Source organism: Melopsittacus undulatus, chromosome 19, assembly GCF_012275295.1.
Source record: "Melopsittacus undulatus isolate bMelUnd1 chromosome 19, bMelUnd1.mat.Z, whole genome shotgun sequence".
Classification (NCBI taxonomy): Eukaryota; Metazoa; Chordata; class Aves; order Psittaciformes; family Psittaculidae; genus Melopsittacus; species Melopsittacus undulatus.
Genome location: NC_047545.1, coordinates 492779 through 505314, shown reverse-complemented (window position 1 = coordinate 505314; position 12536 = coordinate 492779). Strand labels below are relative to the sequence as shown.

General features: G+C 58.1%; 1 protein-coding gene across 3 annotated transcripts; it reads left to right on the top strand.

The window, feature by feature from the left end:
- Window positions 1-31: 31 nt before the first annotated feature.
- Window positions 32-10971, top strand: BSG (basigin (Ok blood group)). Of its 3 annotated transcripts, none has more exons than XM_034070766.1 (8): window positions 32-168; window positions 5058-5214; window positions 6621-6709; window positions 6894-7021; window positions 7204-7477; window positions 9376-9400; window positions 9848-9911; window positions 10233-10971. In XM_034070766.1, exons 1-7 carry the CDS (start codon window positions 84-86, stop codon window positions 9903-9905), a joined length of 816 nt encoding a protein of 271 aa, XP_033926657.1. In that variant the 5' UTR covers window positions 32-83; the 3' UTR covers window positions 9906-9911; window positions 10233-10971. The 3 variants fall into 3 exon arrangements, with proteins under 3 accessions (XP_033926657.1, XP_033926656.1, XP_033926655.1); XM_034070765.1 differs by having other exon boundaries at window positions 9848-9916; window positions 10237-10971; XM_034070764.1 differs by having other exon boundaries at window positions 9848-9916; window positions 10176-10971.
- The last annotated feature ends 1565 nt before the right edge of the window (window positions 10972-12536 follow it).

Below are 12536 nucleotides of genomic sequence, written 5' to 3'. Positions count from 1 at the left end.
GACTGCATCGACTTCCGATTGGCTGTGGGCCCCGGCGCCGTGCTTATAGCAGGGGGCGGGCGGCGCGGTGCGGACGGGCAGTGATGGCGGCGGCACCGGCTCCATTCCATGTCGGGGCTCTGCTCCTCTTCCTCCTGGGCGCGTTGGCCTCCGGCGTCACCGGGACAAGTACGGGCCGGGACCGGGGCCGGGGGGCGTGGGGGGGGTCGGGCGGTGCCGTTGCTGGGGGCGGAGCGGGCGCCCTGCGGGCCTGCACGTCGCACGGCGGGCGGGGCCCCCGGGCTCGGTGTCCTCTCTGCCCTGCTCTCGGGGCTCTGCAGGCTCCGGTGGGGGCGGCTCAGGGGCTTTCCCGTATGGAAACGGGGGGTTCTGCTCGCAGCCGTTTCTCCGGAGCGGGAGCGGCTTTCGGGGCCCTCGAGCCCTAGCGCTGGCCCCGTGAGTCTGTGATCCCTGGGAGCTCCGATCCCAGCGCCAGCCGGGATGCGCCATGCGCTGCCCTGGTTGTGCCTTCCGCCCCGCTCGCCTCGGAGGAGCCAGCGGCCGCCTGGGCACGCGCAGCCCCGGAGGCTCCGCCGCCGGTGATTCAGCCCCGGTGCAGGAAGGGGTGGGCGGGGCCTGCGGGCGCCGTGCGGGTCCTGAGCAATGCGCAGCCTGTTTGTGGTGTCGGTGCCAGGCCCTGGGGCTTGGAGGTGAACGAGAGGGAGGATCCCGAGCTACTGAAGTGCCCATCCCAAGGTGTCCTTGCGGCAGGTGATGCAGAACGGGAGGGTGGGGGCGTTTTGGGGGTAAACCAACCGAAAACGGCGCATTCCGGCTGCTCACCGGCCGGAGCATCCCCCTGTCCAATGGGCTGCCATGGGAAAGTTCTGTCTGTCCTCACCTCGGTAGGAATTGCTGCCTTACAGGCACATTGTGTAACGTGGGTCCTGCCCTGGCTGCAGGGCTTTGGGGTGCGATGATGCTGATGGCACAAGTTAAGCAGTGTGAGGGGTTCCGGTTTGGGTTTACGGAGCGGATTCCACGGGGTCCTTTTAAACGGCAGCATCGCAGCTATTGGTAGCTCATCATGCAGGGAAGCGTGGGGAGGGAAGATTGAGGTTGGATGTAAGGAAGTGCTCAAGGCCAGGTTGGACACGGGCTTGGAGCAGCTGCTCTAATGGAATGGGTCCCTGCCCGTGGTAGAGGTTGGAGCTGGATGAGCTTTAAGGCCCCTTCCAACCCAAACCAGGCTGGGATTGAGCTCCCTGCCCTCAGGAGGAAGAACCCTGCTGCAAGCACTCCTGTGCCCTGTGCTGGTGCCAGGCTGGGGTTTACAGCCATTAGCAGCAATGGCAAAAAGCTTCGGGGCCTCAAATGTCCCTTTCTGAGGCCAAGAAGCAAAGGTCAGGCCCGCAGGAGGATGAACCCTGGGGCAGGGCTCAGACACTGAACACCAGTGGGGCTCCTCCCTTTGCTCCGAGGGGGGGGAGGTTGTTTTTAGCCTGCGGGTGGCTGGGGACAGTGTTATCTGCTGCTGTGCCCCGTCCGCAGGAGGGGGCTCCCTATGGCTGAGGTCGGGGAGCTGATTCCATTCCCGTTCCCCTTTGGGAAAGGCTGGAGCAGCTCTGATCGATTCCAGCAGGTCGATAGCGGCTGCGCTCTGAGGTCGCCTTTCCCAGCCTGGTGTTCCGCTTGGCTTTGTGTTGGGAGCAAAGGGGATGTTAATCCCACGGGAACGCGAGCGGGACTTGCTGTTGTTCCTGCTTGCCCAAGCTTCTGAGCCTGTCTGAACTGCACCAAGTGCCCTCTAAGCTGGGAGCAAATAACCTTGCAGCGGCTCATGTTGTCAGCAAACAGGCATCACCCTGTGGCTGCACAGAACCACCCTGAAGCCTTGATCTTTACCAGATCCTGTTGGAAGTCAGGACGGGGCTTTACAAGGTTCTTGGAGTGCTCAGAATGAGGGGGTTTAATCGCAGGCCTGTGGTGTAAAACCTGCCTGGGCACAGGGCCCTGGAGGTGAAACGTGGAGATGCGAAGTGCTGATAACCCCAAAGGGCTCCTGGAGCTCCATCACCTCCCCTTTGAAATCAGTGTCAGTGCCTTGGTGGCAGATGGGGTTATGTCTCTTCTTCCTCATCCGGACATGCTTGTTCTTCCAGCCTTTTAAGTTCTTTCCTGTGTAAAGCTCATTTGTTCCCCTGGAGTTCCTGAGGGCTCTGGAATGTGCCTTGCAGCCTGACCTGTATTTTCCTGGAGTTTGAGCAAACTTGGGGTTGAAATGCTGATTTCTCATTAAAACCTCTTCAGGCATTTGCAGTGCCCCTCATTCACTGCCGAACCCAGCTCCTCTGTGTGCCACAGGGCAGGGTATCCGCAGGAGCTGTGCTTCCTAAGGACGTTCATGTACGGGATGCCCATAAACCCGTGTGGGCACGTCCGAAGCGTAGGCAGCGCCCATGTCACAACCTCACCAAGTTCCTCTTACCCCTGAGCTCCTCACGTCCGTGCCCTTGACCCACGGATGGTTCTCTTTCCTGCAGTGCTGTTGCCTGAGCCTCCCTTCCGCCCGCTTGGGACCGGTCCTGCCCTTGTCCCAGCACCGGGTCATGGTTGGAGCACGATGCTCCTGGTGACCACAGCTCTGGGAAGCCCAAAGAACTCAGCAGCTCAGCCTTGTGCAGGCCCACACTTACCTTTGGACCGTGTTTTTCCATGGCTGAACCCCCCCTGGCCTCTTGCTGTGGGAGCAAAGTGCTGCAGTCCTGAAGCCTGCAGGTGCTCCTCACGCCTCTGATCTCATTATTGCTGATCTCACTCACCAGAGCTGCCTTGCCTGCGATAAAAGGTGGGATTAGATGAGCTCTGAGGCACGAGTTCTTCCCTGTGAGGGTGCTGAGGCGCTGGCACAGGGTGCCCAGAGAAGCTGTGGCTGCCCCATCCCTGGCAGTGCTCAAGGCCAGGTTGGATGGAGCTTGGAGCAGCTGCTCCAGTGGAAGGGGTTGGAACTGGATGAACTTTAAGGTCCCATCCCAACCCATTCCATGATTCTATGGTTTCACTGTTTGTATGACAGGAAATGTTTCACCCTTCCCCATACGCTGCAGCGTGGGATGCAGCATCTTCCACGCTGCCCCTTGCATCACTGCGGGGGGGGGGGGGGGGTCATCATCTGGATGATGGCAAATTCCACCTCCTGGTTTGTATGGCCTGGGTTTGCAGCTGGAGATGCAACCCTCAAACCCTCCGAGCCCTGTCGGAGCTGGGCAGGGCTCAGCATGGAGGGAAGGGAAGGAAGAGTTGTACCCATCCGAAGCGCGTGTGTGGCCTGAATGCTTGGAGCGGGTGTGTTCTTGCTTTGCACTAACACTTTGCACTAATACCTCTTCAACTCATAGCTGGCTTTATAAAGTCACCGCTGTCTCAAAGGAGACTGACTCAGGACAGCGTGGAGCTGTACTGCGAGGCCATTGGCACCCCCATCCCCGAGATCCAGTGGTGGTTTGAGGGCACCGAGCCCAATGAGACCTCTGCTCAGCTCTGGGATGGAGCACGGCAGGACCGGGTCAGGATCAACGCCACCTACAACCTGCACTCCACCAGCACCATCTCCATCACAAACCTCACCTTCGACGACTCGGGCACGTACGAGTGCCGGGCCAGCAACGACCCCGACCGCAACCACTTGTCCAAGAGCCCCAAAGTCAAGTGGATCCGTTCGCAGGCGAACGTGTTTGTCATCGAACGTGAGTGGCCACCCCGAGGCCTTGGCACTTGTTGGGACACCGGTGTCTTGAGTCTCCTGCCATGCTCACCCCTGCACCCGTGTCCTGTGGCTCCCGAAAGCTCCCCTCACCCTCCCGCTGTAGAACCGAGAGGCTCCCACCCTCTGTGGTCTCCCTCACCGTTGTGACGTGACCCGAAAGGGCCCTGCTCAAAAAGGGTTGTGGCTTTCCCAACCAAAACGCTCTGCGGCCATCCCGAGGAGCCCGAGACCTGGAACCCACCGCTTGTGCCTCCGAGTGCTGGTGCTGCCTTGGTGGAGCCGAGAGGCTCTGCCCTTACCACCACTGAGAAACCTTCCCTCCGGCTCCTAGAGCTGCTATTCCTGCCGTGCTTCCCGCTGGCTTCCTTGCTGCTCCAGACAAGCAGTGGGAGCAAATCCTGCTTCTCTGTTTTGGGTGTCCTGAGGTGCAACCGTTTTTGACCGGCCGTGTCCGTGTGCGCCGCTGCCTGGGGGGGGCTGCTTGTCCCTTCGGGAGCCAGCGTGTTCCCTCTGCTCCCAGCGGCCGCTTGGAGCTAGAGAAACCTGGGAATTGGATGTGGATGTTCTGTGAAGGTGGTAGTGGGAATGCTCCAGTTAGAGCATCTGTCCAGCCAGGGAATCCACAGCTCCAGCAGAACCTTCCTTCGGGGGAGGGTGGGGAGGAGGAAGAGCCAAAGGCATTGGGAGGAAGAGCAGGAGCTGGAGTGCAGCAGGGCAGGGGAGAGATGCTGCTGCCACCCGCAAGCCTGACCCATCTCAGGTGTCTTTTACTGCTGCTTGGCACGGGGAGGCCCAGAACCTTTTGGAGCCATGGTTCTGTGTGTCTGAACTGTGACCTTGGGCTGCATCAGATGATGCTCGTGCTGTTCACATAAGGGCTCACTGGGTTATGTTACCTGGAAGGGGTCCAAACCTGCTCAGGTCCTGGGAGGTGGGTGCTGTGCTGGCTCAGAAGAGCAAAGCCATATCCTGCCCTTCCCAGTACCACCATTGCTTATTGAGCTCTGCTGGAGCTGCACCCATTGTAGGAGCAGTGGGGGGTCGGAATCCCTCAGGACACAAGGCAGCGATCCCGCGTGGGGTGAGAGAGGCTATGGGATTACTGTGGGTTATCCCGAGGTGCATCAGGCCCATGGTGCCTGGTTCTTGAGTCTCCTCTGCTGGTATTGTCAGTTCTGGTAGGAAACTGTTGACAGAGGTAAGTGGAAGCTGGGGTAGAGACAAGGAGCAGTGGGGTTTGCATCCCAGGTTCTTGGCGCGTCACCTCTGGAATGCCGTGTACTGACTTCAATGGAATTGTCTCCTCATGCAGGTCCAGACATCAAAGCCTATGTCACCAGTGGTTCTGGGAAGCTGGTCCTGGCCTGCAACATGACTGGGCAGTATCTTCCCACCCAGGGGCACGAGTGGATGCGCGAGGGCAAGGTCCTCCAGAAGGATGCGGACACAAGCGCTTTCACCAGCTACACGTGAGTGTTGGGAGCAAGGGTGGATCGGGATCTGAACCATGGGCACAGGGTTTCCTTCCCAGTTCATGGCTCTTCTCACCTGACCGGATGCCTGCAGCCTTGCTGCACATGGAAGGGTTTAAACTTAAGGTCAAAGTAAAACAAGTTCTGGGAATCATAGCATCAATGCTGGAGGTTGGAAGTCACCTTTAATGTGGGAAAAACCCACTGTTTTCTGCTTTGTGGGGAAAAGAGGCAAAAAGGAGGAGGATGAAGGGGAAATAATAACACCAGAACTATCCTCTTAGCAAGAAGCTTGGCTGCTTTATGTGCAGCATGGCTGGGGCTGACACCAGTGTGCCAGAGCTGGCTAGGACTTCCCATTGTCCCTGCCCTGGGGGTGGTTTGTACCTTTCCAAAGTCCAGCCATTCCAATGGAACAAGCCGGGATGCTGCCTGCAGTTGGGGTCAGCGCTTTGAGGAGGGCTGGAATGGGAATACCAGGCTCATTGTAGCAGTGCAGTGAGCTTTCCCTTCCCATTACAGTGAGGCCAGGCTGGCTGTGACCCAGCAGCTGGAGAGGCATCGCATCCCTTTGTGTGCCGGTGCCGACGTGCCCGGCTCCCCATAGCAACAGGGAGCTGAACAAGGATTAAAGTATTTATAACCCAGCCTCCCTCGCGTGACCTCGATTCCTCAGCTGAGTGGGTTTGGGAAGTGGGAAGCGGCACGCAGAGCCCCAGGAACAAACAGCCCCTTGTCCCAGGCCAGCCCTGGGGCTCCAACCTTGCTGCCCCTTCCCTGGCACAGCCGGTCCCGGGCTGCGGCATGAGGCGGTTGTTGCGGTGCAGTGTAATCCACTAAAGCTCATTGCAGCAGCTTTACAGAAGGAAAAACAGGAGATTTAGTGCTGAGCTTGGATCCAGCTGGAATAACCCAGCCTGGTGGTTCCCCCCCCCCCCCCTCCGGCTTTGCCATGTGTTTCAGTGGCCTTCCCCATGGGAAGAAAAGCCTCCCTTGGGATCTGTGGTCCAGCTCCTTGCCTGGCTCCTTAGAGGCTGGGGTGATGAGAGCACTTGGTGCTGCACTCAGGTCCTGTTGCCTTTGCTCTGCCTGGGGTCTGTATGGGACAGGGAAGAGCATGGAATTAGAGGCCCTCATGGCCTTGGGGTAGGGAGAGAAAGCTGCTGCTCTCCAGGACCCAGGCCATAAGCCCATGAGGTCTCAGGTCTCACTGATTCAATAGACCCGTGTTGGATTTGGTGTATGTGGGAGAGAGGAGGCTGCAGGCTCATGGTGAGGTCTCGATGGGACAAATTCCCTACGGAGGAGACTGCTGATGCCCTTTGGTGTCTGTGTGCTTTGGGGTCTCTTTGTGGGCAGGGTACTTGTGCTGGATGCTTACGCGCTCTCCTGGTTTTTGGTAGGATCGAGGGGAAGATGGAAGAGCACTCTGGTGTCTATGAGTGTGTCTACAAAACAAACCCAGTGATTAAAGCACATCTGAATATCTCAGGTAACTCTTTTAGCCCTTCCTCATAAAGGATGCTGCCAGAAGCAGCTCGGTTTCATCAGGGTTTCTATGGGCAAGTGAGGGGACCAGACTCACAAACCAAACTGGGCAGCTGCTTGTGCCCAGGGAATACAAATCCTTGTGTTTCCTTCAAGGAAGTGTCTGAATTCTCTTTCTCTTGCCATAGTTGCCCCCAAGGTGACGGCATACAAGAAGTCTGAGCATGGCAATGAGGGGGACACAGGAGTGCTGGTCTGCAAGAGCAGCTCGTTCCCTCCTGTCACCTCTTGGATCTGGTACAAGCATGGCCAAGAGGTAAGGGCTGTGCTTTGCTCCTTCTCCCATTCTCCTCCTGGCCAGCCAAGGGGCAGAGGACCTCATTCCGTCAGCATCAGCTCCTTCAGAGCAGGCTGCTCAGTGCCGTGGCAGTGGTAGGACCACGCACAGAGAGCAAGCATCTCCCCTTGAGTCAGCTGTGTCTTCCTCCCTCCCTCCAGCCCATCATCAATGGTTCTGGGCGCTACATCATCAAGTCCAGTGGCAACAAGACGGAGTTACGCATCCTGAAGCTGAACATTGAGGAGGACTCGGGTGATTACCACTGCAATGCCACCAATGCCTATGGGCAGGGCAGTGCCACGGTGAACCTGCGTGTCCGCAGCCGCTTCGCAGCGCTCTGGCCCTTCCTGGGCATCGTGGTAGAGGTCCTTGTTCTTGTCACCGCCATCTTCATCTATGAGAAGAGGAGGAACCGGGATGAGGTTCTGGATGGTAAGAGGTGCTGGGGGGGGTGGTGTTAAACCTTTATGGGGAGATGAAGGAACTTGGAAGGTGCAGGTGGAATGTTCGTGGAGAGAACTTGGTCTCTATCAGGCTGCTTGAGCTGTGATGCTGCAGCCAAATGGCACTGGTGGAGAGGCCTTCAGCGAGCTCTGCTTTGGGTCTGGGCTGAGAGAAGATGCATAGGGGTCAGCCTGACCCTTTGGCTCACGGTGCCTTGTGTTCTGCAGGCACTGGAGCAGGACTGGGCTGTCCCTGTCCTGGAGGAGCTGGTTCCTGAAGGGGTAGGAGAGGGTTTCCTGGTGCTGCAGAAGCTGGGGACCCTGGCAGCGAGGCTCAGCTCAGGGGGCTGGTTTGGCCCTTCAGATGCACACATCCTGACTGGAGGAGCCTGGTGCTATCTTTAATCTGTTCTGGAAATACCGGCTCCTCCCTTTCCTTATCAGTAAGGATCTGCATTGTGTGAGCCCAGCTGCTCCTGCCTTATCTGATCCAGTGAACAATGAGGTGCAAAGGGTTGGTATCCTTCCTGCCTGCCGGATCAGCCCCTTGCGAGGGGACGGACATGGGGTGAGGTGCAGGGCAGGGACTGAAATTCCCAAATAGCCCTTCCCTCACCACGGGGGTTGAGGAATTCCACTCAAGGTGGTTTTACAAGCAGATGCCTTAAGGATGCTGCATCTTCCAGTGTGAACCTCATCTATAGCCTGTGTGTGGTGAGCGATCCGATGGCATCAGGTTGGTTCAGAGCATGTCCAGTGCTGACCCATTGGAGCTGTAGCAGATGCTTGGACACAAAGACAGGGGGGATGTATATTGAAGTGTCCTTAGGCAGAGCTCCCAAGCACTTGTGAATGGGGATATAGCATCACACCCCCTTGACAAGCACACACACAGCTTTACACCTCCGTGGTGTAAAGTGCTGCTGCTCCCAAAGGGCCCCTCTTGAGAGCTCAAAGGCTGCTCCTCGGGGTGTATGGTTGTGAATTGGCTGCTCCTTTGGCTGTTACCCTTGCTAGTGTTATCTCTCCCCTCTTCCCTTCTCTGCTGCTGGGTGCCACCTCACACGGTAAGTAGGAGCTGCTTCCAGCCCTGTTTCTGCCTCTGTCCTCTCACCAGCTGCCTGCAGCTCCTGGTCCCCAGGGCGGTCCTGATGCTTCGGTGCTCTTTGAGGACTGTGCAGGAGATGATGGGGGTGGCAGATTGCAAGGAGCTTGGCACGTGGTAGAGGTGTGGTTCGCCCTGTAGCAGGGCTGTGGTGTGAGCATGTTCCTCCTGATGCCACCAAATGCTGCTGAAAGCCTCAGTCCTGAAGCATCCTCCTGTGGAATCCCCTCTGGCTGTTGAAGCTTTGGGAACCATCTAAAGGGTCGGCAGCAGGGAGCTGAGTAGCAGCTTCTCCCAGTGGATCTGTTCCTTTCCCAGTTGTAAGGACTGGGGATGGGAGGAGCTGCTGGGGATGCACAGGGTGGGAATGCCAAATGGGGCTGCTTCCGAGCCTCTCTGGATGCTTCCCTCTGCCTCATGCCTTGGGATTGAGGAGGCTCCAGACCTGAGCTGTGCTCTGGAGCAGGGGGGTGATGGGGACTTTGTTATCCCCTGAGCCCTGTGCTAACAGAAGCTGCTGCATAACAGCAGCTTATGCCTAAGTCTGTGCCTTTTCCAAGCTTAGACAAGAAGCAGCTTGGGGAGCAGTAGCCCCTTGCTCTGCCCTGGGCTTGAGCTGCCCTTTGGCTTCAGCCCTGTTGGGGCAGTGGTATCCAACGAATCCAGTGACTTCCCTGGAATGCAGCCCCCAGGGGTTTAAGGGGTGGCAGAGATTAAATCTTCCATGCCTTTCCCTGATGTTGTTCTTTCTTTCTTTCTTCCATGCTGTGTGGAATGTGAAGATGGTGATGGAGGCTCTGCACCACTGTAAGTACCTGCCTCTTTTCCTGTTTAGCCAGATCTGTCCTGGCAGATCACATCCAGGGAATGTGCTCTGCCTGCTGTGGGAATAATTCTGCTGGCTTGTCTTGTACCTGAGTTACATCAGTGATTTCTTTCCCTTTGACTCCTTGTAAAAGGGAGTCATTCAAACACTGGAACATGGGGATAAGGCCTCCCCTGAGCTTCCTTTCCTCCTGTGCTGCTGAGTCCTTTGCTCACCTTTGTGGCCCTTCTGGATCCCCTCCAGACTGGCCACAGCCCCCAAAAGCGACCCCAGTGCCCCATGTGTGGCCTGCCAATGACATCCCTGTCCCTGCTGGTGATGCCCCAGTGTCCTGCTGGATCTTGGCTGCAGCTGCTCACCGCTCTTGAGCTTGTACCCACCAATGGGGCTTCCTGGTTCTCCCCTCACTGCCCCTTTTCTCTTCCCAGTAAAAGCAATGCCACAAACCACAAGGACAAGAACGTCCGCCAGAGAAACGCCAACTGAGAAGGGGTCAGGTGAGCACCATTCCAGGTGGAATTGCAGCTGAGAGCACCTGGGCTACGCTGTAATCTACCTGGAGCATCTGCATGTGCCAAGGGCAACGGGGGGGACAGCAATGGAAAGTCGGGATTGTGGGATAACTCCTGCCTTGGGCTCAAGTAGAGCATGAGTTCCATCCCACAGCCTTCATCCTGCACCGCTCCATCCCCCTCACCTAGCACAGCCTCACTGGTCCCACTGTGTTCTCACTGGCTTCACCTTCTCTCCCTGCAGATGATGTGCAGCTGAAGAACTCATCTGGACACCTCTGTTTTCTTCTGATCCTTTTTTTCAGGGGTGAAGTAGCAGTAGGAGATTCCCCAGAGCATCCTGGCAGATCCTTCACTTCCTAAAGAACCTCCAGCTGTAGAACCTAAAATACACTTTTTCTTTCTGTTTTTTTTGTTGTTTGGTTTTTTAAAGAGTTGTGGGAGGGTTTTTCTACCTGTAAATGTAAATCCCTTGTTTCTGGTAGTCACTGCCTGTCTCTGTTTAGGTTTCTTGTTATTGGTACAGGGGGTGGGTTGGGAGAACATCATTTCCTCACCTATGGGATGAGCAGAAACGTCTTCCTGGCCCCACTGCTGTGCTTTGGAGCTGGGATAAGACCTGAAGGTGCAGCAATGTGTGTGTGCAGCTGCTCTGGTGCTGAGCTGAGCTGAGCCAGGGCATCACCAGCAGCAAGGCTGCACCTTTCCCTCGTGCGGAAGTGCTGATTCCAAGCAGCTTCTCCAGAGCTTCCTTAAATGCTCTTCAACAGCGTGGAGGCAGCGCCGGAGCTGGACATGGATGAGTACCACGACTGTGAATGTATGGGATGGGCTTGGATCTCTTCTCCCCTTGCTGCAGTGGGGCTGGGGGCAGTTTAACCGCCTGTGTTCTTGTGCTTGAGCTGTTGGGGTTTGGGAGGTAGGAGCGAGAGCAGCCGAGTGCTTTGTGCAGTTTAATGCCTGTAGTTGCTGGGTAGCAGTGATCTTGTTCCCTGTTAACACACAAATAAAGATGATTCCTCTCTCTGGTTTTTTTTCCATCCCTGCCTGGCCTCTGCTCTCTTCCCTGGGGTTGGAGCCTGAGCCCCTGGCTCAATCCTGCCTGTGGATCATGGGGCTGTGTCTCAGCTTGGTGCCAGCTCTCGCTGTGCTCTCATCACCCTGTAAGTGCAGCTTGAGGCTTTCAGCCCTCTGGGAAGGTGATGAGCGCTGCTTCCTGCTCTGGTGCCTGCAGGGGTGCTGGGGGCAGTCCCGGGGCCCTGCTGCACGGTTACTCAGCATCTTGTGGCCATGGGGTTAAGGAGCCATTGCAGGACATGCTCCAAGCGGTTCTTTTAACGGGGGCAAGGTTTGAGGCCTTTGTGCCCAGGGTGGTGCCTGCGGAGAGGATGGAGGATGTGGAAGCCGGAGGGTTCCCTTTGCTCCAGCCCTTGGAGTGAAGCAGGGATGGCTGTGGGCTGGTGCGGAGTCACCGCATGCCCTGCAGCCAAAGCCTTCTCCCTGCCTGCAGAGGGGTAACTGGGGAGCGTGGCTGTGGTGCTGGGTCCCTCCTGCCCTGTTCCTGCTGCAGCAGCTCGGGCTCTGTGCTGTGTAAGTGGGTTATGCAAAGCTCTCCGAGCCGGCCTCGTGCTGGCGGGTGCCATCCTGGTGAGAAATCAATGCAGGGCTTCATTTCCTTGATGAGGATGATGGGTCCTGCCTGCCCTGCCTCTGCTGCAGCACAAAGCACCGCTTGTGCCTCCTAGGGAAGGGGAACAATCAACCCGGAGAGGGATGGAGCAGCAGCATCGCTCTGCTCCCCTGCGGCACTGCCAGGAATGGGGTGAACAAGATCTCCATCAGTGCAGAGCACCGGTGTCCCCAGTGCGTGTGGGGCTCCTGCTCAGCCTCTTGATGCCTCGGGGTGAGCCCTGAGCTGCCACCTCGCTCTTGACTCTGGGGGCTCCAGCTTCCAGCTCCGTTCCGTGCTGGGTCATCGGCAGCTGCTCCATGGGCTTGGGAGAAAGGGGCTCCCCCCTTGCAGGGGGTGACTTGGTGCAGAGGAGCCTGGAGCGTCCCCTTTGGGGTGTCTTCTCCCGTAGGGCTCCGTGGAGGGGCTGCGGCTGCTGCTCCTGCCTGGGCACGGAGCGGGGCTCACGCACGGTCCGGTTGCTCTTCTGCTCCGTGGGCAGCAGATGGTGCCACCGGCCGCGTTCTCCGTGAGGCACCGTGACCCCGAGCGGGGCTTGGACGGCCCCGGGCCCGTGTGCGGCCGCTCGGCGGTGTTCGGGGATACCGGTAGCGGGAATTGCTCGTTCCTTGGCGGGGGGCAGGGGGGGTCGGTCCCCCTGACCCCGAGCACGGCACCCGCTGTGTCCGCCGGAGGTGTCCGCCCCGCTGCTGTCTATGGCTGCTGGACCCGGTTAATTCTGGGGTACGCGAGAGCCGCCCTGTGCTGCGGTGCCAGCCCGGAGCCTCCATCCTCTGTGCCCACCCCCGGGGGGCGGCTCGGTGCAGGAGGCTCAGGACAAAGGGAGAGGAATGTGGGGGGGGGACCACGGGGTCCCTGGGGCTCCGTCCTCACCCCAGGGCTGCGCTCGGGCTGCTCTGAGCACGGACACGGGTG

What these genes read in the sequence shown, in the direction of transcription:
- BSG (XM_034070766.1), top strand. Translation starts at nt 84, where the DNA reads ATGGCGGCGGCACCGGCTCCATTCCATGTCGGGGCTCTGCTCCTCTTC. An exon ending in AGCACATCTGAATATCTCAG is followed by an intron (nt 6,710 to 6,893) that starts GTAACTCTTTTA and finishes CTCTTGCCATAG; the next exon opens with TTGCCCCCAAGGTGACGGCA. An exon ending in CCGGGATGAGGTTCTGGATG is followed by an intron (nt 7,478 to 9,375) that starts GTAAGAGGTGCT and finishes TGGAATGTGAAG; the next exon opens with ATGGTGATGGAGGCTCTGCA.